General features: G+C 45.5%; 2 protein-coding genes and 1 long non-coding RNA gene across 4 annotated transcripts in view; 2 read left to right on the top strand and 1 right to left on the bottom strand.

The window, feature by feature from the left end:
- The window catches only part of SLC25A26 (solute carrier family 25 member 26), a gene marked incomplete at its 5' end in the record, with an annotated part of 144,234 nt that extends 130,056 nt beyond the window's left edge, over positions 1-14,178 (top strand). For both annotated transcript variants that reach the window (XM_079713514.1, XM_079713513.1), the window contains 4 exons: positions 3,127-3,196; positions 8,504-8,568; positions 9,615-9,688; positions 13,852-14,178. In XM_079713514.1, coding sequence (XP_079569640.1) covers positions 3,127-3,196; positions 8,504-8,568; positions 9,615-9,688; positions 13,852-13,969 — 327 coding nt within the window. In that variant the 3' untranslated portion in view covers positions 13,970-14,178. The remainder of the gene's footprint in view (positions 1-3,126; positions 3,197-8,503; positions 8,569-9,614; positions 9,689-13,851) is intronic.
- A 425-nt stretch (positions 14,179-14,603) lies between these two features.
- On the top strand, positions 14,604-16,227 carry LOC307059603. Its single transcript, XR_013811131.1, has 3 exons — positions 14,604-14,726; positions 15,266-15,382; positions 15,926-16,227. It is a non-coding gene; the product is annotated as an uncharacterized lncRNA (long non-coding RNA).
- A 354-nt stretch (positions 16,228-16,581) lies between these two features.
- Positions 16,582-26,486, bottom strand: part of LRIG1 (leucine rich repeats and immunoglobulin like domains 1) — a gene marked incomplete at both ends in the record, with an annotated part of 119,277 nt that continues 109,372 nt past the window's right edge. The window contains 7 exons of the mRNA XM_079712713.1: positions 16,582-16,841; positions 16,936-17,217; positions 17,837-17,986; positions 18,621-18,746; positions 19,292-19,711; positions 20,342-20,623; positions 22,041-22,361. Of these exons, the coding sequence (XP_079568839.1) occupies positions 16,582-16,841; positions 16,936-17,217; positions 17,837-17,986; positions 18,621-18,746; positions 19,292-19,711; positions 20,342-20,623; positions 22,041-22,361 (1,841 nt within the window). The remainder of the gene's footprint in view (positions 16,842-16,935; positions 17,218-17,836; positions 17,987-18,620; positions 18,747-19,291; positions 19,712-20,341; positions 20,624-22,040; positions 22,362-26,486) is intronic.

Raw genomic sequence — 26,486 nt, 5'->3', positions numbered from 1 at the left:
CAAGACCTATATACTGAAAACTGTAAAACATCGTTGAGAGAAAATAATGGAGCCCCAGGGCTTCCCTGGTGGCCCAGTGGTTAAGAATCCACCTGCCAATGCAGGGAACACAGGTTTGCGCCCTGGCCCGGGAAGATCCCACATGCTGCGGAGCGACTAAGCCCTTGCATCACAACTACTGAGCCTGAGCTCTAGAGTCCACAAGCCACAACTACTGAGCCCATGTGCCACAAGTACTGAAGCCTGCGTGCTTAAAGCCCATGCTCCACAACAAGAGAAGCCATGACAATGAGAAGCCCGTGCACCGCAACGAAGAGTAGCCCCCGCTTACCACAGCTAGAGAAAGCCCATGCACAGCAACAAAGACCCAACACAGCCATAAATGAATGAATGAAAATAATGGAGCCCCAAGTAAATGGAGGGATGCACCATGTTTGTGGGTCAGAAAACTCAGTACCGTTAGCATCTCCGTTCTCTCCAAAGTGATCGATAGATTCGTTGCGATTCAAATCAGAATCTCAGCAGGCCGGACTTCCCTGGTGGTGCAGTAGTTAAGAATCCGCCTGCCAATGCAGGGGACATGGGTTTGAGCCCTGGTCTAGGAAGATGCCACATGCCGCGGAGCAGCTAAGACCGTGAGCCACACCTACTGAACCTGAGCTCTAGAGCCCACGAGCCACAACTAGTGACCCTGCACGTCTAGAGCCTGTGCTCCATGACAAGAGAAGCCACCACAATGAGAAGCCCATGCACCGTGATGAAGAGTAGCCCCCAGTCACGCCACAACTAGAGGAAGCCCGCGTGCAGCAACAAAGACCCAACGCAGCCAAAAATAAATATTAATTAATTAATTAATTTTAAAAATCTTAGCAGGCTGTTTTGTAGGAATTGATAAGCTGATTCTAAAATTCTTATGGAAGTGCAAAGACTGTAGACTAGTCTGAACGACTTTGACAAAGAAGAAAGTTGGAGAGTTAACACTACTTGAACGCAAGATTTATTATAGAGGTGTAGTAGTCAAAAAAGTATTGAATTGGTATCAAGATAGATCTGTAGATTAGAGCAAAATAGAGTCCAGAAATAAATCCACACATATATGGACAATTGATTATTGACAACAGTGTGAAGGCAGTTCATTGCAAAAAGGCTAGTCCTTTCCAATTGCTGGAACAATTACATATCCATGTTTAAAAACAAAACAAAAGAACTTCAAACCTCGTAGCATACATAAAAATCACCTTAAAATGGAAGATCTAAATATCAAACCTAAAGACAAAATTTCCAGAAGAAAACATAGATGAAAAATCTTTGTGGTCTGAGTTAGGTAAAGATTTCTTAGATAAGTCACCAAATGCAAGATCTGTAAAAGGTTAATTTGGACATCAAAGTTAAATATTCTGTTCTTGGATAGACACTGTTAAGAGTATGAAGAGACAAGCCACAGACCAGGAGAAAAGAATTGCAGGTGACCTATAGCTAGAATATATAAAGAACTGTAAAACTCAATAATTACAAAAACAGACAACCCGATGAAAACGTGCAAAACTTTTGAACAGACACTTCACTAAAGAAAATATATTATGGATGGTAAAAAAGTACATGAAAAGGAGCTCAGCATCATTAGTCATTAGGGAAATACATATTAAAACCACAATGAAATGCTACTGCATACCAGTTAAAACGGTTAAATTTTTAAAATACAATACCAGGTGTGGGAAAGGATGTAAAGAAACTGGAACTGGTCTAGATGTAAAATACGACTACTTTCTAAAACAATTTGGTAGTTTCTTATAAAGTATACATCCATATACCTGCCATGTGGTCCAGCTATTTCACTTTTAGGTGTTTTCTCAAGAGAAATGAAGGCATGTGTCCATACGAAAACATGAATATAAATGTTCATAGCAGTTTTATTTGTAATAGCCAAAAACTGGAAAAATTCCAAATGTCTATCAATAGGCAAGTATATAAACAAATAATGATACAGTGGAATATTACTTAGCAATTAAAAAGGGGGTGAACCATTGATATCCACACTAACATGAATGAATCATACAAAAATTCTGAAGGAAAGAATTCGAGTTAAAAAAATTAATGTATAATTACATTTATATAAAATTGTAGAAAAGGCAAACGAATGTAGAGTGACCGATCAGATTGTTTAGGGGTTGGTAAGGAAGGGCAGGAAAGGGGGATGACAAAGGGACCTGAAACTCTTTTGGGGTGATGGATATGTTCACTGTCTTAATTATGGTGATGATTTCACACGCATGTCTATCAAAAGTTACCAAATCACGTACTTTAAATACATGTAGTTTATTGGATATCAGTTATACCTCAATAAAGCTAAAAACAAAAATAAAGAGTGCAGGCTCTGCTGTTAGAAAGCTGGGTAAAAGAAGGAAAATAACAGGACTCAACTCTCAGGGTTGTTGTGAGGACTGTGGGATTTGATGTATCGTCAGAGATTAGACCAGGGCCTGACTCAGCACTCTTCACCATTTGATATGACTGTATTTTATTTTCTACTAAATCATAAACTCTCAACGAGCAAGGCACCACGTCTCTGCCATCATTTTGCCTAGTTTGAAACTCAGCCTGAGTATTTATTTCTGTAATCCTCAACGTATTACAAAAACAGGGCGAAAAGCATTTTGACGAACTTTATGTGGTTCAGTAATAGAATTAGCATCCTTCAAACGTGTACAGCATGGGTAAAGATTGAAAAAAGAACTGTGGAATTTGGTATACACTGCTCTGACCTAATTTGTGAATTATGGTATTTATATGTTTAGAATTATATGGGAAATATTTAAAATGTTACATTGTCTTAAAGATATATCTTTATTTTTATACGTGTATGTAAATGTGTATATATATGTGTGTCTATCACACATATTCCCTGAAAATGGTTTCCTTTGGGCACTCTAACATAGCTGTCACCCTCGTTTCTTTGACTTATTTTAGAATGCAGTTAAGTCCTTGGGAAAATCACTTATGTCATCAGTGAGGAATGCCACCAAAATAGCTTCTCACTTAAGTTCCCATCCCCAGAGCTAACCCACGGGAGGTTCCGATAAATTCAAATATTTAATAACTTGTATTTTTCTTTCTCCTTAAATACAGGCCCTCTGGTCCTGGAGGCAGGATCATGTGGTGGATTCTTGGCAGTCAGCAGTCTGTGGAGCTTTTGCAGGTGCAAAGGATTATATTATACTGGGAAAGACCAAAGAGGGGGAGAAAAATGTGAAAATATTAACTGTGCAAAAACAACATTCTTCAGAAATTCCAGATTGTTTGGAAGAAAAGAGTCCCACTAGTTGTTTGAGAAAAGAGAGTGTCTTAGGAAAAAAAAAAAACTGCTAAAAAGGTGTCTGCCTGAAAGACAGCCAATTTGTTTTTGACAAATTTTTTCTTTTTATTAAAGCCTTCACTCAGGCCCTTGGATTATCTTAAAGATGATTTAGCAAGGCCTCTGTGGGAAGGGACTGGCTGTGGGTGCAGCTGTCTGCCTTGAGCACTTCTTGGGGGGGTTTAGGCGATTTTTGCAGAAGGCAATGATTCACGGTCCATGTGACATGTTTGACAGCGCCGTAGATTAACTGGTGTCAGGAGAGCAGAGGCTGCTCCACAACTTACTGAAGGCTAAACTGCGCGGTGTAGAAAATATGGAGATCTAAACATCTGGGCATTTTCTAGACATTAAACAAAGAGCAGAGTGACACTATGCAATGTCTATCCATCAGTTGGTCATATGCATTTTCCAGTGAGGTTTTAGTGAGATCTCAGAAACTGGAAAGAATTTAAAAAGTGAGAGGTGTAACAGTCTAAAAGAGAAATACATTTTGTTGCAAATAAAGGTGAGTGAGAATTATGGTTGAAATAAATCGAAGCGGAAATTTGCCAGAAAATTGTAAACTGCTGGTTTTGATGTGAAGCCAGTAAACTGACAGATACGCGGGCTTAGGATACCAACCTTAGTAGGAAATAATTCGTTTCCAATTTGTTTAATGGTCGTTGGATGGGTTTTTAGTTGTAGTGATTAGGAAAACAGAAAACATACATTTTATAATTAATAATTGGACCCATCTGACTTATAGAATTGATAATCCAAAATAAGACTCTTGCCTCTAATATGAAGCCAGCTCAGATTGCTTATGACGGGTAATTGCTTCCACATGATCCATAGTCATTAGCTGTGTTAAATGGGTATGTGGTCTTGATTCATTTGCCAGTGGTCGGGAGTCTTTACTCCCCAGTCCCTAAGAAATGTATGTTTCTGTGGACTCCCTTCTGGGTCCTGGGCACAAAGTGAGCATTCTGGAAGTTGAGTCATCCTGGATAAGGAAGGCCAGTTCTTAGAGTTAACATACTATAAAACATCTGAGTGTTGAAACAAATATATGTATTCTCTGGTCCCTTCCCGTAAGTAGCTAATTCAAAGATTCACTTGGAAATATGCATTGTTCCTATTAAGGACATGGGCGTTCATTACAATTGCTTTTTCTGAATAATGCTGTATAATAGGCACTAAGTACTTAGTTTAGTCAGGGGGTGGGAGCTGGGGAGAAACTTGGTATCAGACCCCCACTGTTTGGCGGGATCCTGTGGGCCAGGCTCTTTCCATTCCAGTGGCCCCCCTGAGGATGAGGAGTGCAGCAAGCCACACTGCCTTCCAGGGACAGTGAGGAAGCTGGGATGCCGGGCAGGGAAGGGATTCACCCAGAGCCTCAGGATTCAGTGCTGGCTGACCTGTCTGAATCATAGAGCTGTCAAACCTCTGTTCTATCCCCAACTAAGGAATGAGACTTTGGGGCCTTATTGAGCACCAGTTTCCTTACCTGTAATGAAGAAGCAACCCTCCCTCCGTTAAGGGGTTGTTGCTGGGATAGGTGCGATAATGTGTGTTAGAACTGCGTTTACGGAGTTTATTTCAATAAAAACAACTAGCACCCAGGAAATGAAAAGCTGTCATCATCACAGTAATTCATATTCTTAATTGCATAGAAAAAAATAACATATTAATAAAGTTACTATACATAATCATCACCTCTAGTAGGGTGTAGATTTAAAAACTACTCCAAGGCAATTATCTTATTTTTTCAGCTGAGGTTCTGATAGGAATTTGCCCAAGGTCTGCAGAAAATCCATTGTCAGTACATCTACCTGTATTTAACAAAAGATAAAGTAAAATAAATAGATTTCTTGTTTATATCCCTTTTGTTTTGAAATTTTAGTTGGTACAAATGTTGATCCTGAGGAACAGGGTTACTCTTTTAAAACCCTTCTGAAAGATAAACGTAATTGGAAAATATTTCAGATTGTGAGAAAGCAACATTCTGTAAGAATTTGCTGCAAGACTGTGCACTGCACAGTATAGAGAAATGACTAATGACTAGTCATCTTGGGCAGCCCCTAAGATCTGACATGCTTACCGGCTGTACTTTCAGACGTTTTTGCCTTACATGGCCACAGAAGCAGTGATAAAACTTGCCCTATAAACCAGAAATCTGATTTCTCATCCCTGTGTGCTTTTCCAAGTTTAACCTGGTTAAATCATTGTAGACGAACCACTCTCTGGCCATCCTTGGCACTGTTTGGTGCCCATGCTTGCTTTATAAACCACTTGGCACAAATATCCAAAAATGTCCCTTGAGATTGGAGGTGTTGATGGCTCGTCATGCTCAGAAATTCCCTTGGCTTCTGGTCAGGGGTTAGATTGGGGGTGGGGAAACAGACTTTGCCAACTTCCCTGCTTCAAGTTAACTTCCAAACATAAAACCATCATTCAGTCTTAGTAATTATGACATCTGCTACTATAGGGATATCTGCTATTCTAATGTCCTTTGATTAGTTTCCTGTAATGAACACTTAACTTACATTCTCTAAGAGAGAAGGAGAGAGAGAGATCTCTCCTGCCATGGCTTGAAATTCTAGAATAGGGTGTGAGGATTGTTTGGGTAACAAATGACAGGGCTTGAAGCAGTCTTTAAGACACAAACGAAAACAGGTTTTTTGCCGTTGCTGTTGTTGAAGCCGTCCAAGTCTGGACGCTTGTTTGGAGCTGGTCGGTGGAGCTGCTTTTCCTGCTCCCGGCTCATCTGGGGAGGGGAGGCCCTGGGCGGACAGTGCGTGGCAGTGCCGCCCACTACTCCTCCCACCACATTCACAGCTGCTGTTGGAGGTGACAGCTCCATAACTCTCGTAGGAAGGCGGCCCCTTTGTCTGGAGAAGGCGAAGAACCTGCATTTCTTCCCTGAGGACACGTGAGATGTAGTTTCGCTGTAAAAGTCTAGTTTCCCCTGAATCTGGTTCTTGAAAGCAGTTAGCCCTAACATTCAGTAAAAACCCAACTCGAGTGGAACCCATGGAAAATTGTTTCACATGTGATTTGAGCACTAAAGTAGCCTGCAGTCGCTGTACCAAACAATTATTTCCTGTCTCTTGTTAGCATGTTCCTTGTACTTATTACCAGCGGTTTACATTTCCCTTAAGTAAAATGCAGAAAATAACTACATTTTAACTGAAAATACAGCCCCCCTGCCCCCTCCCCATCATGACCAGTTATTCTAGTACGTGATCTTCACAAGTCCTTCTTACAGCCTCATAAAAAACAGTGTGAGGTCTGTGAATTAAAGCAGTCTTTGATATTTGAAGACATTTAAATCAACTTATTAATAACTTGCATAAAATAAAGTTTCCATCGTGGTAATAAAAGTAGGACCTATTTTAGCATGTGCGTTTTTGTCTAACTTTTCTTCTTATTACTTTCATGAAACAGAAATCACTGGGAGAATATTGGCAGGCATCTACAGTAAAGAAATGGTGAACTTTTGCTAATGGCCCAAATAAGTTCGATTTACAGTATCCAAATTTAGTAGAAAACAAATACTTTTCAACGCAGGTGACGTGTGGGAGCCTGAGTGGTCAGACAGGGGACAGATGATGTCCTTGTCAATTTTTAGTTGGTTCAGGTCAGTTTGTAACGATTTTCAAGTAGGAAAATCGTGTATGCACTTCTGGATTTTAACAACTGGATACATTTGGATTTGTCTTATTCATACATCAAAGTCATCGTGTAGTGAAACAGCATTACTTTTGGAGCCAAGGTACACATGACTTCTGAGTCCCACCTCCTTTATGGCAGAGTAAGTGGTTAAAAAAAAGTAAGAGTAGTATTTCAGGACTGGGTCCACAAAATTTTAAAATACTTGCAGTTTAGCAGGTCTCTGAATGTCAGACACCTTTTGAATTGGGAGGAAAGTGTTTCACGTATTCATAACTCAAAGGTGGCTAAAATAAAAGGGACTCCAGGATACATGTTTATGGTTTTTACTCATTAGCCCTAAGATTAGTGTCATTCTGGGTACATCTCTCAAGAAGTCAGCATCATAATAAATTACCAAATGGAGGAGGTTCAGTTTAATGATCTTATTTCAGCAACATATTTTAGAAAGATATTGGGCAGAGATCAAATGACCTCCTTGTCCACACACCGCAAAACGTAGAGGGAGAGGTGTGCTATTTCTGAAGCATCCTTCACACATGTGTTCTGTTCAGCTCTTAGAAAACTGCCGATTTCACCCTGGCTCACGGAAGCTGAATCTTTAGAAAGCCCTCTTGGGCTCATTATTTCTATCTCCTTTGGGCCTTTTGGGGTTTAAAATATATCTTTGTATCATATTAAATAAAATAATGGTACCATATACTGTGATTTCTGTTAAAAAAGTAGTCTTCCAGTTCCTCTGTCTGTAGCTATGGACCCATTTAAAATATGTGGATTTAAAAAAAAGTCAGTTTGGCAGTCATGGCATTTAAATAAAGAGGACAGGAGAGAAAAATTAGGAAACAAGCAGTCAGGAAGAATGCAGGCTTGAATCAAAACGGACTCTAACAAGATATGGAAGCGAGTTTAGAAATCTTGTTACTCTAACTGGCCTGTTGATCAGAAGCCTGCAAATACAGAAACATTTATACTCTTAACCATAAGAAGCCAGCCACTTATATGAAAAATCCCCACACTGATACCTGTGTCTTTTTGCCAGTTTTGCCTCAGAGCAGAAACCACAGCAGCATTTTGGAGTCAGATTAGAGAAGATGGGCCCATGGAAGGCATGGACCCCCCTGAGACTCATGGGGCACAGCATGCCTCTCCGAGTGGGGGTCTGACCACGACACACCCCCATGTACACACACAGGTTTGTCTGCTGCTTCACAAAAGAGCAAGCTACATTGTGGGGCCTTGTTTTTTTACTTGCAGGTATAAAACATTATCCCGTCACCTCTTCTATATGCAGTCAGACATCACTACAAAGCAGGGGAGTGTGTGGGTAAAGATTTTGCATGTGTGCTTCCTATTCTTGAATCAATCAGGTGGATGTAACGACAAAGAATTATTTCTGGCAGAGTTATGAGGAATTAATTACAAAATAAAAATGAGAAAATACCGTGTAATGCAGTAAACAGGACCTCACTTGTGTGTTGGGTATTTTTATATGCACAGGTGGATTTGCAGCTGCAGTCACCACGCCTCTGGACGTGGCAAAAACCAGAATCATGTTGGCAAAGGTAAGTGGTAAAATAATGTAATGTAGACACAACAGATGCTTGTATCTATTAGCACTTGGGGCTTACATGTATATAAAGTGAACAAAAGTGGCATAACACCTATAGTTAGCAGCCTTTTGCTGCCTGTTGAACCACTAACGAAACTGCCTTTGGACAAAGCAATATCCACAGGAATCGCTGTGACTGATGTCTGGGTAGCCTTTTACCTTTTTGCAGTCATTTTCACCTGTATTATGTGAACAGGGAGGGCTGGTAGGGCCTCTGCCTGGTGATATGATTTTTCACAGAATCTCTGTTTTTATTGGTGACAGACCCGAGGCTCAGAGTGTTGGCCTGCTTCATGCCATGCAGCAAGTATGAGCCTCTGAACCTGTAAGAGTGAAGGCTTATTAAGCCTTCACCAGAAGAATTAGGACATTTTTCAGAATTGTTAAAAAAGGTCGTTAAGTAAAATTGTATTTAAAAATGCTGGACCGAGACTTCAGGGAAAGGCATACATATACCTGGACCAAAACAATAAAAACTAAAAAGTCATACCCTTGTGGAAACGTGGAACAGATAAGGGCAGAATTGTAGTATGTAGCTTGATAGGGCAAAGCCTGTTTTAAATTGAACACAGCGTTCTTGATTAAGTGTGTTCATTAGCCACTTAGATAAGTTTCATAATCATTACCATTCATACTGATTATTCCCCAGCCTCCTCAGATGAGTTAATACTGCTTTCAGTATCTTTCCTGTTCAATAGTAGTATGTGAATTATCTGGGTTAAGCTCTGCTCATAGGCTCATAGTGAGAGAAGGAACCTAGACAAGCTACTTCTGGTGGGAAATGGGCCAACTCAGTGCTTGCTTGTGGGCTCAAGTGTGAGGGCTTCTCGTCTAGTGAGGTCCAGAGGTCCTGATTCCTGGGAGACCCCCCAGTCTATCTGGAACTGTGTCCTACAGGATGGTGGTGGGGAGCCGTGCATCTGAGGGTATCTAGAGCCCGCTGTAAGTTGGTTGGGGAGTTCCGTGAGGTGATGGCTTCTCTTTTGTCTTTCCACCCAGGCCGGCTCCAGCCCTGCAAGTGGGAACGTCCTCTCTGCCCTGCACGGTGTCTGGCGGACTCGGGGGCTGTCGGGGTAAGGCTGGGAAGGGAGGCCCCGCCGCCGTCACCGTCCACCCTCCTTCTCCTTTAGCCCAGCATCGGGAGAACACCCACCCTTCCTTTTGCTTGCTCTGGTTGGGGTATCATTTACTTTTATCGTACAAAACGTTACGTCTGATGTTGCTTACGTGAGATGATATTGCACAGGCGGGTTGACGCAGTGTCGTAGTGGGTGATCCCCATCTCAGTGTTAGATGGCATCCACCTCTGTGGCCTCTGCCAGGTTCTGGGTTGCAGCACTGAGAAAGCCGGCGTCCAGTTGTGTAAGGCAGGACGCAAGTGACGAGGAAAGCATTGTTAGAAGAAAGCATTTGTGGTTTGGGGCACTTTTAACTCTTAATAGTTCTCACTTTTTACATAGCGTAGTGCCTGACACCTCCCTTGCAGCTCACTGCTCTGCATCACCCGCAAAGGTCTCTTCAAAGTGCTATTTCAGCATTGCTTTTACAACCTGTAAACCTGTCTAAAGGTTGGGATCTGTAACAGGTAGATGACATCACGATTCTCTCTGGAAGCATCTACCAGGGATTTTGCTGAGAGAGCAAAGCAGCAGCCTCCTGGAGGGGAAGGTTGAAGGGAGCCCAGTGACAGGGCAGGTGTGAAACAGCATAGCCACGGCGGTGCCAGCTCCTCGTCCCGGTGCTGTGTCGATCATTTATTTGACTCTAGTTTTGTGTCCATTTGGCAGGTTTTATTGCAGCTCGTTGACAGTCTGGGGAACATGGGGCAGGTTGGTCAGGCTGCAGGCAAGGGTATTTTGCAGGAGTTAACAAGCCCCATCCTCTATTCAAAACAGGTAATTACGTTGGATGGCTTCGATAAATGTGCCAGCTCTCAATGGCTGCTGCTTGCCTGAAGGACAGAGGATTTGGAGACAGGGGCTGGGTTTACCAGAAAGGAGTAACTGAGCCTTGGAGGGCAGGGTGGTAGCTTGTATGTCCTGAGTCAGTGATTTATGGCTAATAGATTATAAATAAGTAGGAATCTGGTTGCTCATAGCTGAGGCACTTTGATTTTGACACAGGATCCTCCTTGCACAGTGAAATGGTGTGAGGAAAAAAGAAAAAAGGAGCTCTGAAGTAGCAGGGAAAAGGTTCTTAGGGCTTCAAATAGTGACTGGGCCACACAGAGGTACTGCATGCAGTAGCTGTTTTAGGTCATAGACTCAGACTGCTAAATTTCACTCTTACTTGTTTCGATATAGTTCTTATTAGAGTCTGTGGCAACTATTGGTCACAGCTAGCCCTTGACTTTAGCCCTGTGGAGTCTGTGTGGAGCCGCAGCCTGTCCGCCGTTCTCAAAAAAGTGGTGATACTCGGGGATGGCATAGTCGGCAGGACCGTGGCCCCAAAAACTTGTGGACAAGGAATTTCCTTGAGTAGATGATTGAAACTAAACCTTCCCTGTCCCAGTGTTGGTGTTACTGGGTGTTATCTAACCAGGCAGTGCCAGAATTACCGGCAGAGGAAGGGTGTCATCAACATGCTGAGGGCCTATTCCTGTCCCCGCTGTCAGCCCTGAAAAGGTAACCTGGATTTTTGCCGATCTTCCAGAAGCTTCTAAAGTCTTGGGCTCTCATTAGTATGCCCAGTGTGGTCCTTAGCAGAGTATTTCAGGCAGCTAATGACAGTGTTCATTAGCTTCCTGTTAATGTGATAAAAGACAACAAGTAATTGGACCAGAGAACTGTAACGAGAAGCAAACAAACAAAACCTCCCGCGAACGTGCGCAGCTCTTCTGAGCAGTGGTCCTAGGCTTCCCCAGCCGCCTTCTCTGTTGGTTTTCTGTGCAGAGCCCCTGTGGGTTCCTGGTGGCCCGGAAACACCCCTGCCGGGTTTAACAGAGGATTCAAGCCGCCTCCCCACCTGCAACGGGCTGGTGCTGAGCTCTCGGCGTAAATTAAAGTGGTGACACTTGGGTCTCTCCGTGTTGGTTCACACGGGGAGGGACCACGTTCTGGCACCGATTTGGAAGATGTGCCCTCAGGCAACCTGGTTTCTCTGAAATAAAAATACCGCACGCTCACCGAGCCCAACAGCCTGAAAGCAGGTGGGAAGCCTGTTTATCCAGCGTTGCTCCTTCTTCCCTTTCTTTGGCTCATCACCTGGCCTTTTTTTTCTCTCCTGTGCCCTTTATGTCCTCACCGCTGCTGCCCCGTGTCCCTCCAAGTGGTGCCCGGCCCTCTGCTGAGCGCCTGACGTTTGTCATCTCGTCCTCGATGCAGCCCTGCTCTGTTCCAGTCTTCGCGTCTGCGTTTGGTTGGGGCCCTCACTGTACAAATTACTCTAACGATGTTAACAGACAGTTGTCATCTAGTGAAGCCATCAACTGCTTCCATCTGCTCCTCGCGTGGAGCGGCTGAGCTCATTCGCAGCGGGGAGAGGAAGGAGACACTGGCTGTAGAAACAAGGCAGGGAGGGAGAGTTCTGTGGCCAGCGTGGTTTCCACAGCTCAGCCCCTGCTGACCCCCACTTCCAGCACTTCTCTTTGTAGGATGGGGGCAGGGAGATGAATCTCTTTTCCGGGCCAGAAGGACACAGTGGCCTCAAAGCAGTAATTTAGGGGCCACCTCATGCAAAAACAATTTGCATGATGCTGGGCTGAACGACTTTTTTCCTTCCAAGTGTATTTTGGTCTTCTATAGAATCTTCACGTAGACAAGAGAAGGAGGTTCTCATTTCGTGTAGTATTTTACTTGACGATTTAAATCCTCAGCTAACTAAACTGTGGGCCCGCTAGAACCACTCTTGAGTCCGTTTTCCTCAGAAGTGCTGAGGGCTACACACCGGGTGGTCAGGCTGGACTCTCCCGGCCATCACACAGAAAGGAGGCAGCCGGGCGGCTGTGAACTAGGCCACGGGGGTTCCTTCCTGTCCCTTTTTTGCCATGCCTCCCTTTAGCTGAGCATGGAGGTTCCCCAGACTTTCAAGGCTACACAGGCTACTGCTGGCATAACCTCCACATTTTCAGCTTTCGTCCTTAGATCCGACCCTAAGTCTTTAGTGGTCAATCCACTAGTTCTGATTTTGTAATTTTGTTCTCTGCTTACACAAGTAATACTCTTGGTAAAAAAGGTTCAATTGCTACAGAAACACAGGCAAGGGAAGTCTCCTGTACCCCTTGCGCCCCAGAGAAAGCTGAGGATGCATCTCGGCTGTGTTTGTCCAACATGCAGTCACATTATACATACAGCTTTGGGACTTGACTTAGAACCTATTTTGTATACGTTCCGTGTTGGTCCCTATGGACGGCCTTATTCAGCGGCACAGCTGTAGCAGCATCTCTGTAACCAGGGAGCAGATTCTTTGCAGTTTTTCTCTTATCAGCACCACCACAATGACCATCTTTGAACAAATACCTGTGCATCGCTCTGGGAGGGTTTTAAAGAATGACCACCCACTTTAGGTCCCCAGTAACATTGTTCTTTTACTTTGCATTTCTTTGCTTCTTCCAAAGTTGCAACTTTGATGGTAACTGGCTCTCTGTAGTGCTTGGGGACGGAACCTGTAATGAGGTGCTGCTCCCAGCTGGAACCCACTCGCCTTTCTTAGAGGGGAAACGGGGAATCCGTGGAGATTCGACTCCCCGCGCCGCATCACCTTTGTGGGTCCCTAAGGACAAAATGGGACGGAGTGAGTCCCTGGGAGGAGCGGCAGAGTCGTTGGGAAATCTTCCCCAACAGCCAGGGCCCGCCTCAGGCTTCCGGGGAGAGGGTGGGGGTTGGTGCCCTCCAGCCTTCCCTGGGATTCAGCCCTTTGACTCCTCTATAAAAAAAAGTCGATTTCATCATCTCTTGAAAGCAAAAATGGTGTGACAGTCTTAACAGAACTGTCGTGGGGACAGAGTTACCGTGTCTTGACTAATTGCTGGACTTAACTGTGGGTGCTCGCAAGTAAGCTGTTTGTATTCAGCCGCCTTAGCCAACAAGCAGCTGGGCTCCAGCTTCAACAAGTCTACTCGGGAGTGCAATTTAGTGCCATTCTGAAAGGAAAGACAGACACATTCTAAGTGCTGTGTGGGGTTTAATGAGCGTGGTGTGTTGAGCGGAGCAAGCTGTGGGTGTTGGAATTTAACCTTTTTTACACACAGAAAATTAAAAAATCTTTCCTCCTCCCTTCTCCCCCCGCCGCCCCCCAGATTATTTGCAGGTGTCTTCCCTCGAATGGCAGCCATCAGTCTGGGAGGTTTCATCTTTCTTGGTGCTTATGACCAGACTCGCAGCTTTCTGTTGGAACTTGGCAGAGAGAGTCCATGAATCACAGACGGCCCCTGCTTTCAAGAAAGGGTCCTGCTGTGAGAACTGTTTCCCCTCCGGTGAGCAGCTGTTTGGCCATCTAAACAACAAAACGCGGCGCTCAAGTCCAGTTCTGCTCAGATTACGACATGGAGAACGCATCTTCCGTGCTGCAGGCTGGCCAGGATGACGTCATCGGCCTGGTTCCCAGAGTTCAGAGAGAAAATGATGTCCACAGCGGTACTTTGAACAATTTTCTCAGAACCTCTTAATAAACAAGTGTGGCAACGCTGAGTCCAGGCCCTTTCAGAGCCTTCGTTTGATCTGTATCTGATCTTTCATTTCCTGCCACCTGACAGTGGAATCAGCCAAAGGCAGAGATGGTTATGATTTTAAAAGAATGGCTAGAGTAAGTAAAGGAAGGAGACTCCGGAAGAAAGCTGGGGGTGTGGGAGGCTTCTCTCCCCTGGGTTAACTCCGACTGCATCGGCTTACAGTCTGGTGTAAAAAGAACGAACTACATACAGGTGCTCAGCCAGTATCCTTGCTGGGTAACCAGGCTGCTGGTCTTAATTACCCTCACATTTCACCTATAAAAACAATTGTATTCTTTTCCAGAGAAGTGTCCAGCGGCCCATGTGGTGTGTGAGAGAGAAACCAGTTGCAGCCCAATGACTAGGTGGGCCCAGCGGGCTTCGCGGCAGGAGGGCCGTCACTGACCGGGCTCCTCTCCACTTCAGACCCAAAGCAAAGGGCCGGGGCCGACTTTGGAAACGGGGTGGGTTCATCATTCCTAATCACTAAGGTTTGTTGCTTGGAGTTTTAAGCTCAACATTAGAAATCAAAGAGATGAAGTGGGAAGGTCACCATTTTGGAGCTCGACTAATAAGCTCCAGGTGTCAGAAAAATTCAGAAAGCAATCTCAGGAATCTAGTGGTGTCATGTTTTCCCTGGAGCAATGGGTATATATATATATACCATTCTGCTTTGACTAAAAATGTTTTTCCCTTTTCGGGGGTGGGGGTGTGTGGAGGGGGGAGGTACTTACTTCAGGCAGGATGACTCCCTTACAAAGGCAATCTCTGGAATTAATTAAACAGGATGCAGCAATGCTGGTTAATGGAGGTAGAAAAATAACCCCACCACACACTTAACATTTTATAAATGAACCTTTATTAAAGACACTTCAATGCCATTTGTTAGACACTTCAATATTTTACATGTTGCTTTTCAATGTACATTGTACCAAAATTTCTATAAATAAATAACTTTGTACATAAAAGTAAGTAATACTTCCTCTTTCACATTGCCTCTCAGAAGCAGCAAATTCACATATTTTGTGGAAGTGAGAATCAGGTAACTGTTGAGAACAAAATTCTAACTGTGCTTACCTTGTGGAACAGTGATGACATCTGACAGTGAAATTTAACGTAGGTAAGTAACCATTCCGTCAGTACCTCCCTTCAGCTTTTTGGCCAAAGGAACTCTGCTTTCTGAGATTTTTAAGGACCTTGTTTCAATGTAATTTTTCCTGAAATACACATTGGCACTCACAAGATGGTTAGCAACAGGTCTCAAAAAAGTGCAAATATACCCAGAACCCAGGTCAAGGGCTAATCACTTAGAGTCCAAGCCCGGGTCCATCTGTGCGAGGGAAGGAAATGGACAGGCCTGCTCTGCACGGTCAGTAAAGACTTGCTAGCCCTGAAAAGGAGGGACTCGGTTTTTCCTCCCCCAAGGCCGATGTAATATTATATCGGCAGAACTAAAACATGGCTATTGAAAAATCCACAGGTACCAACACCAGCAGCCTCTATCTATCTATCTTATTAAAAAGCCTCAAGTGACCATCAAAGGATACTGACAAGACCACATTCGCCTTTATCACAGAAGGAAGAAGAAAGGCAGTGCTTAATTGTTTGAACCAATTGCTTGTGGTGGATTAACAACCTCTCTTCCATTCCACTTGTTTGTTAGAGAAGGAACTTAAACCTACGAGAAGTCCATCACTGCAGAGGAACATGACATCTGCCCCTCTGGGCTCTACGGGGAGGTCACTGCAAGGCCATCCACATGAGCAATACTGACATGAAGGTACTTCCAATAACAACAGAGTCTCTGACGGTAAAGCACACGCGGGGGGGGGGTCTGCCCTCGCAAGTGCAGTACCAAGCCAAGGACTTTCACTTCCCTCCCACCCACCAAAAACTCCTGTGAACAAATGTGGTTTGTAGCTCCTAGGAGCTCCATCCATGCATTAAGGCACCAGAACTATCCCCCCCTCCAAAATTAAACAGCAACCTGGTATGAAAAATAATATTGTCAAAATTGTACAATTTTTTTTTTCTGTTAACCATGCACTAAAGATTAAAATAGCCTCTGTAAAAGATATATATAATATATATGCCATCTCTGCAAACTCTTATGTACAAGGGTATCAAATACTTTTCTGCCTTTCGTACACAATAGCCTCTTGCATTTCTGTGCTTCAGCTGCAAGTCCTTCAAACTGCTGACGCTCCACACGGAGGTGAAAACTATGTACAAATCAGTGATGCTTGAAGCCGCCAGGCTCCCTCACCCACCTCTCCTTCCTGTAGACATGGACGCCACAAGAGCCGAGGTAGACAAAGCCTAGCTTTTGGGTGCAAACAGCAGTGGTGCGCTCCGTCTCCCGGGCGGCTGTCCCGTTGCCAGTGTGGACTCAGAACTGGAGTCACAGGCTTGGGGGAGGTGTCCATTGGAAAGAAGGAAGTGCTGGCCTTCGCTGGGCACATCAGGAAAGCCCGAGGCAGCTTCTGTGAGCTCAGGCTTGCCTGGAGTTAATGCACACGAAGGCTGCAGGTCTGAGGGGTCCAGCTCACACAACCGTGCTATCGTCCAAGAGGAGGCCCCTAGAAGGAAGAGGCCGTGCCACGTCAGCCCCCCTCCGGCCGAGTCCGTGCTCCCCGCCCCCTGCTGCTGCCTCAGAAGACAGTGCCACGTTACCTTTCCCATCTAGAGGCTCCGCTGGCTTCTTCAAGGCTGCCAGCATTCTGTCGTGGTTACTAGGGTAGAGGGACCCCCTGCAGCGGCTGCGGGACCCGTCAGCAGCCCTGCTGCTCTGCTGCTGTGGAGAGCGTGGGCAGTCACTTGGGCTGGGCTCCAGGCCGCTCAGGGTTCCTGGCTGTGCACTGTCTCTGGGCACAGGCTGAGGACAGAAGGCCTGCTCCTCGGAGTAACTGTGTGCGTCGCTGCTGCAGTCGCCGCACACTGCCGGGCCGCCGTGCTCTGCGGACAGAGCCGGAGACGGATGAGCCCCATTGCCACGCAAGTCTCCGTCCCGCGCAGAGGACAGGCTGTTCAGCTCTGCGGCCGTAAGGCCCGAGCCCTGCTTTGATCGACCCCCCTGCCAAGTCTGTTCACAGAAAAAGGACTTGGGCAAATACCAAGCCATTAATGAAGAACAGAGCCCTTCTACGTTGAAACGTTTCAGCTTAATTTCTTAATCAGAGCATGAAGTCATACACTCTGATCTCAGGGAACCAAAAAAAATCCAATTTGCGTGAGCACGCACCATACAGTGTCAGAAGTCTTCTGAACAATTAGAAATTTAGCCTCACGGCGGCCCCGGTAAAAAGGTACTCTGGTTGGGCCATAACCCTTTATTTCAGTCACTTATAAATCTAGAAAACTCATGCTCAGGCTTATCACACCATAGTTTTAAGAGAGCCTATTCTGGAATTTAAAAAGAGCCACACCAGAGCTTCCTGTTTATATATTGAATGCCAGATTCTAACACAGTCTGACATCAATTATGTCTCCCCCCACTTAATGAGTAGGTCAACCCTACTCATTTTGATTTTGATTTCAAGAGCAGAATACTTTTCCTGACAAAAGCATCTCATACCCATCATCTTCTGTGGACCAGGTGTGCCATCGGCCTTCTCCACCGCTTTCCACTGCTCCTTCGTGTACCCGACGCAGAGCCTGGGCTGCCTGCACGTAATGCCATGAGCTTCCACCTCTGGAAAGAGGCCTGCGTCGCTCGGACAAACACCTGCAACAGACTCCCACACGGTTAGAAACTCCAGGCTTAGTCAGCACTTCACAGGAAGCCGTGAGAACGGGCAAGGCTACCAGAACAGGGACATTTTTCAAAGTGTTCTTTCCACTGCTGGGTTATTGGGCTAACCAAGAAGTCCAGCAAGGAACCTTTTTGAATACTGCCTTCCCAGCAGGCAGGCCTGCCAGCATTCAGAGCCATGATGGTGAGTTCTTGGCAAGGATAAACTCGCCCCTAACAAGGGCTGCTCAGCCTCCCCTCCTCTTGTGGGCACTTTGTACTGAGAGACTAGAACTACAGACCTGGCCGCTTCCCCTGCGCAGTGAGTGGCTTGGTTTCAGTACCTGGCACGTCCTTTGCTGCTCTTACTTCAGGCAGTCCTACCCTATCTGGACTCGGAGTCCCAACCTTTCCCACCCTATCCCAATACAGTGACTTCCTGGGGGACGGGGATTTTAAAACCTTGCAGAACTTGCACAGGTCAAGTCCAAGAAAACCCAAGAGGGGGCTTGAGTCATCCAGCCTGCCAGGTCACCACACATGCTTGATGTGATACCAGGCAGCTGCCCCAGGCCAGAGCTGGCAGCAGCCCCGGGGGTTGCAGCTGCACTGAGGGCTGAGGCCTTACCGTTGCTCTCGATGTGCCCATTGGCCTGGTGGCCACCCTCAGTCCTGACCATGGTTTCCTGTCGGTCAGAAAGGGTCCCCTGAGAAGAGAGGTAGCTCGGAACATCTGGTGGCACAATGGTTTCATCTGCAAGGAGACAGGACAGTCAAACACCGGGGGTCCCAATCCTTCGAGGTGACAACAAAGGCAGACACAGGAGACCCCAGCAGCCACTGTCAAGGGACACTCTGTGGAGTCTGCACTGCAGAAGCCCTCCCAGGACCTGCTCAGCCTGACTTTACATCCAGCTGTAAGAGGTGTCTGAGTCCACAAAAGATAAAGCACAGCGATGGGAAAGGAGACAGAACTAAGAGAAGAAGGGACCTGTGAGGTCACTGCAGCAACAGTCTACCATGTGGCAGCAAAGCAAGTGCCAAGGACGCCTCAGAAAACTGCAGAGTTCCTAGTGTATTTGACAGTATTCCCATTATAATGTGCAATTCCTGAAAGATGATAGAATGGTGTCATCGAGACCAAAGCCTCAGCTGTCCCAAGTGACTCCACATTCCCAAAGATTCTAGAGCAGTTCTGAATATACTGAGATTCTCAAAGAAGCCTCTGGCCCTGGCCTCCTTCACAAATGTCCCTGCTTTTCCCCTTCCCTGTGAGTCACCGCTGCCACAGCAGCTAACCTGTGTTAGTGACACTGTACTCCTCACTCTTCTTCCTGGTCTGATAGATGATGCACACCCAGACCAGGGACGTCAGCACGATACTGCACACCACGGCGATGGTGAAGATGCCCACAGTGGTGCCGTCCTTCCTGCAGCCTGGAGTGGGCAGGACGCTCAGCTGGCTGTGAGCACGCTCGGTGCCCAGGGCATTGGACATCTCGCAGGTGTACCGGCCCGCATCTTCCACCACCACGTTCTGAACGACCAGCAGCTGGTTGCCGGGGGTGAAGTGGTGCCGTTCTGTGAGGATCAGGGGCCGGTCCCCCTTGAGCCAGGTGATGCGGGGTGGAGGGCTTCCAGTCGCTTTGCACTGGAGAGCCACTGTTTCTCCCACGGATGCCACACGGTCCTCCAAGGGCACTGCCAAGGACGGGGTTTCTGCAAGAAGTCAGTGGAGGTCTTACGGTTATTCTGTGGGCCTCGGCTGCTATACCTCTGCCTTGTCTCCTGGACCAAGGAAAATCCAAGACATCAGTGAAATGCTATCTAAGATCTTTTAACAGAGTGGCAAGCTTTTCAGAAGATTTTCTGCCAGAACGACTAAATCATTACTCTTCTGGGGATGAACTAACCTCCAGCCACAGAAGCCCCTATGGTTCCCAGACTGCCCTGTGACAGGCCCAAGTTTATCCTTGACCCAGACCAAATCCATCCTGCCCGATTAGAGGGCAGTTCTATAGGTAGAGTGTCTTATACCTAAGCCCTGTAAAGACTCTCCTAATTCACTGGCTATCTTATTTTTTTTAAAGAGATGGAACCACTTGTTTAAGAAAATCTTAGAAGCCTAAAATTTTAAACAAAGAAACAGCCTACCACACTCACCTACTCTAGGCTTCACAGAACAGTTTGAGAGAACCTTGCCTCTAGGTACCTAGGCTAAGTAAGAAAAATCTCTCCCTCTCACATATACACAGATGCGTGCGCACGCGCGCGTGCACACGCACACGCACACACACACCCTCTCTCTCTCTCACACTCTCTTCTCTCTCAGTGTATCTATAGTCGAACCTAGGACAGTCAGGGTGGCGTTCGCTGAAATGGAGCCAGCCGAGTTCTGGGCAGTGCAGCTATAAACCCCCATGTCATCTATCTTCACATCAGTGATGAAAAACACATCGTCGTCTGGCATGACGTGCATGCGTCGCTCACGAGCAGCAGGGAAATCTGTGCCTCCGTCCTTCTGCCAGGCAATCTGGGGGTTAGGGTGGCCACTGGCAGCACATTCCAAGCGGGCCATGGTGCCAGTCCGGATGGCGATGTCATGGGGCATTTTGGTGAACGACGGCAACACTGCAGAACAGAAGCACACGGGGTCGAGTTTTTAGAAAGCTGGGATGCAAAGGCCAGGAGGATCTTCTGTCCAACTGACCCTCCCCACCACTGTGAATGAGTTCACCAGGCTTCATGCCAGCACCTGCCCAGAACCACTACTGCCCCCTGTAGATCAGGAGCTGAGGTTTCCAAGGGCCAACCAGCTTCTACCGGGAGGGGCAGGAGGGAGGGGCGGGGGGAGCAGTTGCATCAGTCTCTCTCGTCACACGCCCGAGGCTGGCTCTCACCCCCTCAAATGTAAGGCTTTCCTGAAACACTTCCCTGCTGTCTGTCATGTCGTGATCAGTCTGTACAGGGATATCCCATAAATGCCAGGGCCTGATACTTGCCTGCCTTAATCACCCGGAGAGAGCCTAGGAAACAAGAATGTCTGCTCCTGCAAGATGCTAGGACAGAGAGGTGACATGCCTTCAACCTGGGGAAAGCAGTGGGATGGCTCTTCCCTCTTGAAGAAAACTCATTTAGGAGCAGTGGTACTGGACCCATATTCCTGTATACACACAAGCGCAAAGCATTCCACCAGCCTACTTATCCCAAATATTCCCTGACACGGTGCTAAGCATCCAGCCAAATGTCGGGCATCACTACTGTACCCATCAAGATTGCTTTGGTGGGGACTCTTAACAGTTCCCTGAGCTTTTGAGAAACAATGAGGACTCCTTCAGAATAAGCCAAGACAGCCAGTCAATGTGTGGTAAAAAAGTGTGGGATTTTTTTGGGGGGTCTGTAAGGGCTGAGAGACCAGGGCAGTTCTGGCACTTTTTAACTGTAATAATCAAGAAAATCTTGTTAGATTACTGGGGCAAGGGGTTAACTGCTCAAGCTATTTATCTCTCTCTCCTACCCTAAACTCACTACCACAAACCGCCCTGAAGGAGCCATCTCAACAGGCTCTAAAGCTGGCTGCTGAGTAAAAATCCTTGTCAAACACCCACAGACCATTCTGCTGTCAGGCCGGCTGCCCTACCACTGTCGGACTTGGCCCCACCCAGGCTGGCCCCAAGGCTGTGCCATCTCCTCAAAGGGCATCAGCTTCCCCAGCATCAGGGTATGCTTGGAATCTGGATACCAGACATCCTGGATTAAGGAGGAGAATAAATGGGAAAAAAAAATACAAGGTTTGGGGCTACACTGTCACTTGACATAATAGCTGGATTAAAAAAAAAAATCACCCAAAACGAAGAATGCACTGAGAATAACCCTACAATCTACAACACTTGTTCTGGGCCCAAGCCAGGCAACAGTACGATACAATAATGTCCCGGTGAAGCTGGTGTGTCTCCCGTCTCAATCATTTCCACACAGGTGACAGAACAGTCACGAGTGTGGCTCTGCAGAAATCTTACACCCCAATGGAAAGACGGCACTTGCATACCATTCACAGTGAGCCTAGCCTTGTGCGAGTAGGTGGAGCCGAAGTGGTTGGTGATGACACACTGGTAGCGGCCCTCGTGCCCGAAGGTGACGCGGCGCAGGTGCAGGATGGTGGTGTACTCCATCACCTCCCCGTCCTGAGCGCGGACGTGGGCGAAGTTCTCCATGTCGGCATTGGCCAGCACCTCGTTGTCCTTCTTCCAGGCGAACGTCATCGGGGAACTGCTGCTGCTGGCGGCCGAGCAAGTGAAGCGGACATCCTTGCCCACCACGGCTGTGGTCGTCTCTGGCTGGGTGATAATCTGTGGCTTGGGTACGTCATCTGGGGTGAGAAGAGCCAACTGTAAGTCACTCAGGCTTCTGGACACAGGGACCAGCTGCTGTTCACGCGAAGGAGAAATTGAGTCAGACCTGAGCAGGGACCCGTCCTTTCGGGGTCCCTGTGCACCCTCAGCGCCACCAAACACTGTCAGGGACTTGCACCGTGGCTGTCTGACCGTATCCAATTACAGATCCATGAATGTGATCCCAGTATGGTCACGCTCCTCAATTCAAACCAATCCACTGGTACTCAGTTATCAAAGCAATCCGCAGTTTCCATGAGAAGATTACATACACAGCTTTACTCACTGTCACACAAGACTCACAGAGTCAACCATGAATGCAAGGGCCTCACCCACAGACTTTACTCCACAGGGAGTAGGGGATGAAGTACCTCCAGAACGTCAGAATAAAGACTTTCTGAAAATCTGCACCTCCTATTAAAGCAGTGAAAATACAAGCAAAAAATGATCACAGTCAACTTCAGAATCTTAGAAACTAGCTAAAGGCTAGAACAATCCATGAAGTGTTAATTCAAGAAAACACCTGAATCTCAGGAAGAAAAGTGAGCTTTATGGCATTATAACCTACCCGAAGTCCCATCCCTCTCTCTCCAGCTCTACAGTAGCATTAAGACTCAGCAAGCCTAGCAACCAATGAGGGGGGCAGGGTGAGCTGGGCACGCCCACAAAAGCTGCATCTTTGGGGCTTGCATTTATTTGACCTGATAAAGGGAAGCCCTATCCCGGGGGCATGTGGTAAAAATAATCAGCAGTCAGTGCTGAGGCCGAAGTATCAGTTGGAACCACTGACAGGCTGGCCAGGAAACTGCAAAGGAAATTGGGTGAATGAAATGTCATCAGCAGGCTCTGAAAAGGGCAACATGTTCCCGAGGACCAAGAAGGCCACCTGCATGTGCAGTGCTATGTGTATGCCCAGGAAAGACCTCAGAGGGTCCAAATTTCTTCCCTGTGACCCTCATCGAGGATCAGTGCAAACAGGAAGTGATGGCACACCCCCAACACACAGCAGAGATGCTGGGCAAAGGACAGGAGGCCTGAAGTAATTTAAGGACACTGTCCAATCCTTAGCTAACCACTAAGCCAACCACAGAAGGACTAAAGTGGCTGCACAGAACAGATTTTACAACATTTGTCCAGGAAAGTCACTAAACAAGTAAACTGTAACAATAAACAGAACAACAAACCCCAGGGGAAGACACAGGGAAGATCTGATTTCCAGAGTTGCTACACTATTTAAAACACTCATTTATCAACAAAGAAAAAATAGAAAAAAAACACACGAAGCAGTCAATAGAAACTGTCCTTGAGGAAGTCCAGATCTTGTACCTACTAAAAAAAGACTTTAAATTGGCTTTATAAATATGTACACAGAACTAAAAGAAACCACGTCTAGAGGGAAGTAAGTAAATCCTTTCCCACCAAATAAAGAATATCAAGAAAGAGCTAGAAATTGTAAAAATGAACCCAATATACATTTGGAGTTTAAAAGTACAATAACTGAAATAAAAAATTCACGAAAGGAGCTCAACAGCTGAACTGAGCTGGCAGAAGAGTCAGGGAAATTAGGACAGGTCAACTGAGGTTATCCAGTCTGAGAAAGAAAAAAGAATGAAGAAGGTGAACAGAGCCACAGAGACCTGTGGGATACCATCAAGCGTAACAACATACAAATAATGGGAGTCCAAGAAGGAGGAGAAAGAAAAAGGAACAGAAAGACTATCTGAAGAAATCATGGCCCCAAGCTTCCCAAGTTGGATGAAAAATCTACATCTACACATCCGAGAAGCTCAGTGAACACCAAATGGAATAAAGTCAAAGATCCACACCTAGAAGCTTCATAGTCAAACTGTGCAAAGACAAAGAATCTTGAAAGCAGCAAGAGCACAGCAACTCTTCACATGCAAGGGATCTTCAGTAACATTAACAGCTGATGTCTCATCAGAAACCATGGAGGTGAGAAGGCAGTAGGAAGACATGTTCAAAGTACTGAAACAGAGACTGTTAACTAAATTCTGTATCCAGCAAAATGATCCTTCAAAAATGAAGGAGAAATTACAACATTCTCAGATTTAAAAACAAAAAACCGGGGCTTCCCTGGTGGCGCAGTGGTTGAGAGTCCGCCTGCCGATGCAGGGGACACGGGTTCGTGCCCCGGTCTGGGAGGATCCCACGTGCCGCGGAGCGGCTGGGCCCGTGAGCCATGGCCGCTGAGCCTGCGCGTCCGGAGGCTGCGCTCCACAACGGGAGAGGCCACAACAGTGAGAGGCCCGCGTACCGCAAAAAAAAAAAAAAAACAAAAAACCGGAGAGAATTTACTGCTATCAGACCTGCCCTACAAGAAATACTAAAGGGAATCCTTCACGCTGAAATGAAAAGACACGTCAGTAACTCCACATAAACAAAGAAAAAAACACCATTAAAGGAACTACATAGGTAAATACGTAAGGACTTTCTTTAGTTTGTGACTCTCTTCCTCTTCTTTGAGGAACTCTCTTCTGCTCCTCTTCTTTGAAAATATCAACAAAATTGAATAATATGTAGTTACAGTAGGGTAGGGAAAGGAGGAGAGAAAGGAGAGAAGACTCAAATACTAATCAAAGAAAGGACAATACTACCAACCTTACAGCAACAAACAAGAATACAGGGGAATACTATGAGTAACTGTACACCAACAAATTAGATAACCTGTCTGAAATGCACAAATTCTGAAAAAGACACAAACTGAAAGCTGACAAGAAGAAAAAGAAAATCTGCATAGATATAACAAGTAAAGACAATTTTAAAACTTCCCACAAAGAGAAGTCCAGAGCCAAATGGCCGGTGAAATTTACCAAACATCTAAAGAATTATCAGTAATCCTTCATAAATTCTTCCAAAAAAGAAAAAAAAATAGATGAGGGGTGAACATTTCCTAATTCCATTCTGTAAAGTAAGTATTACCTGATAACAAAACCAGAAAAAACAGAAAACTATAGACCTTTATGAGTAAACATGCAAGAATTCTCTACAGTCAGTAAAACCAAGAGCTGGTTCTTTGAAAGGGTAAACAAAATTGACAAACCTCTGGCCAGGCTCACCAAGAAAAGAGAGAGGACCCAAATAAACAAAATAAGAAATGATAAAGGAGAAAATAACAACCCATACCACAGAAATACAGAAAACCGTAAGTAATACTATGAACAAATTCATATATGAATTTGGCATTTGTATATGCCAACAAATTCGACAGCCTAGAATAAATGGACAAGTTTCTAGAAACATACAGCCCACCAAAACGGAATCAAGAAGAAACAAATTTGACCAGATGGATCACTAGGAGTGAAGTAGAATCTATAAAAAAACAAAAAAAAACACTCTCTACAAACAAAAGCCCAGGACTAGGATGGCTTCACAGGCAAATTCTACCAAACATACAAAGAAGAGCTTATACCGATCCTTCTCAAACTCTTCTGAAAGACTGAAGAGGAGGGAACACTCCCAAAGACATTCTATGAAGCCACCATCACCCTTATACCAAAATCAGACAAAGACACTACCAAACAAGGAAAATTACAGGCCAAATCTTTGATGAACAGCGATGCAAAAATCCTCAACAAAATATTAGCAAACTGAATGCAACAACACATAAAAAAGATCATACACCACGACCAAGTTGGATTCATCCCAAGGTCACAAGGATGCTTCAACATATGCTAATCAATCCATGTGATATATCACATCAACAAAAGAAAAGACAAAAATCACATGATCATCTCGATAGATGCAGAAAAAGCATCTGATAAAATTCAACATCCATTCATGATAAGAAATCTTACCAAAGTGGGTACAGAGGGAACACATGTCAACATAATAAAAGCTATTTATGACAAACCCACCACGGAGTATATAATACTCAACAGTAAAAAGCTGAAAGCCTCCCCACTAAAACCTGGAATAAGACAAGGACGCCCACTCTTACCACTTCTATTCAACATAGTGTTGGAAATCCTAGCCACAGCAATCAGACAATAAAAAGAAAAAGTATCCAAATCCAAAATGACGCAACCCAAAGGGCTTAACTTCCGAAATATACAAACAGCTCATACAGCTCAATATCAAAAAAA

Source organism: Hyperoodon ampullatus (genome assembly GCF_949752795.1).
Source record: "Hyperoodon ampullatus genome assembly, chromosome: 10".
NCBI lineage: Eukaryota > Metazoa > Chordata > Mammalia > Artiodactyla > Ziphiidae > Hyperoodon > Hyperoodon ampullatus.
This window is presented reverse-complemented; position numbering and strand designations above follow the sequence as displayed.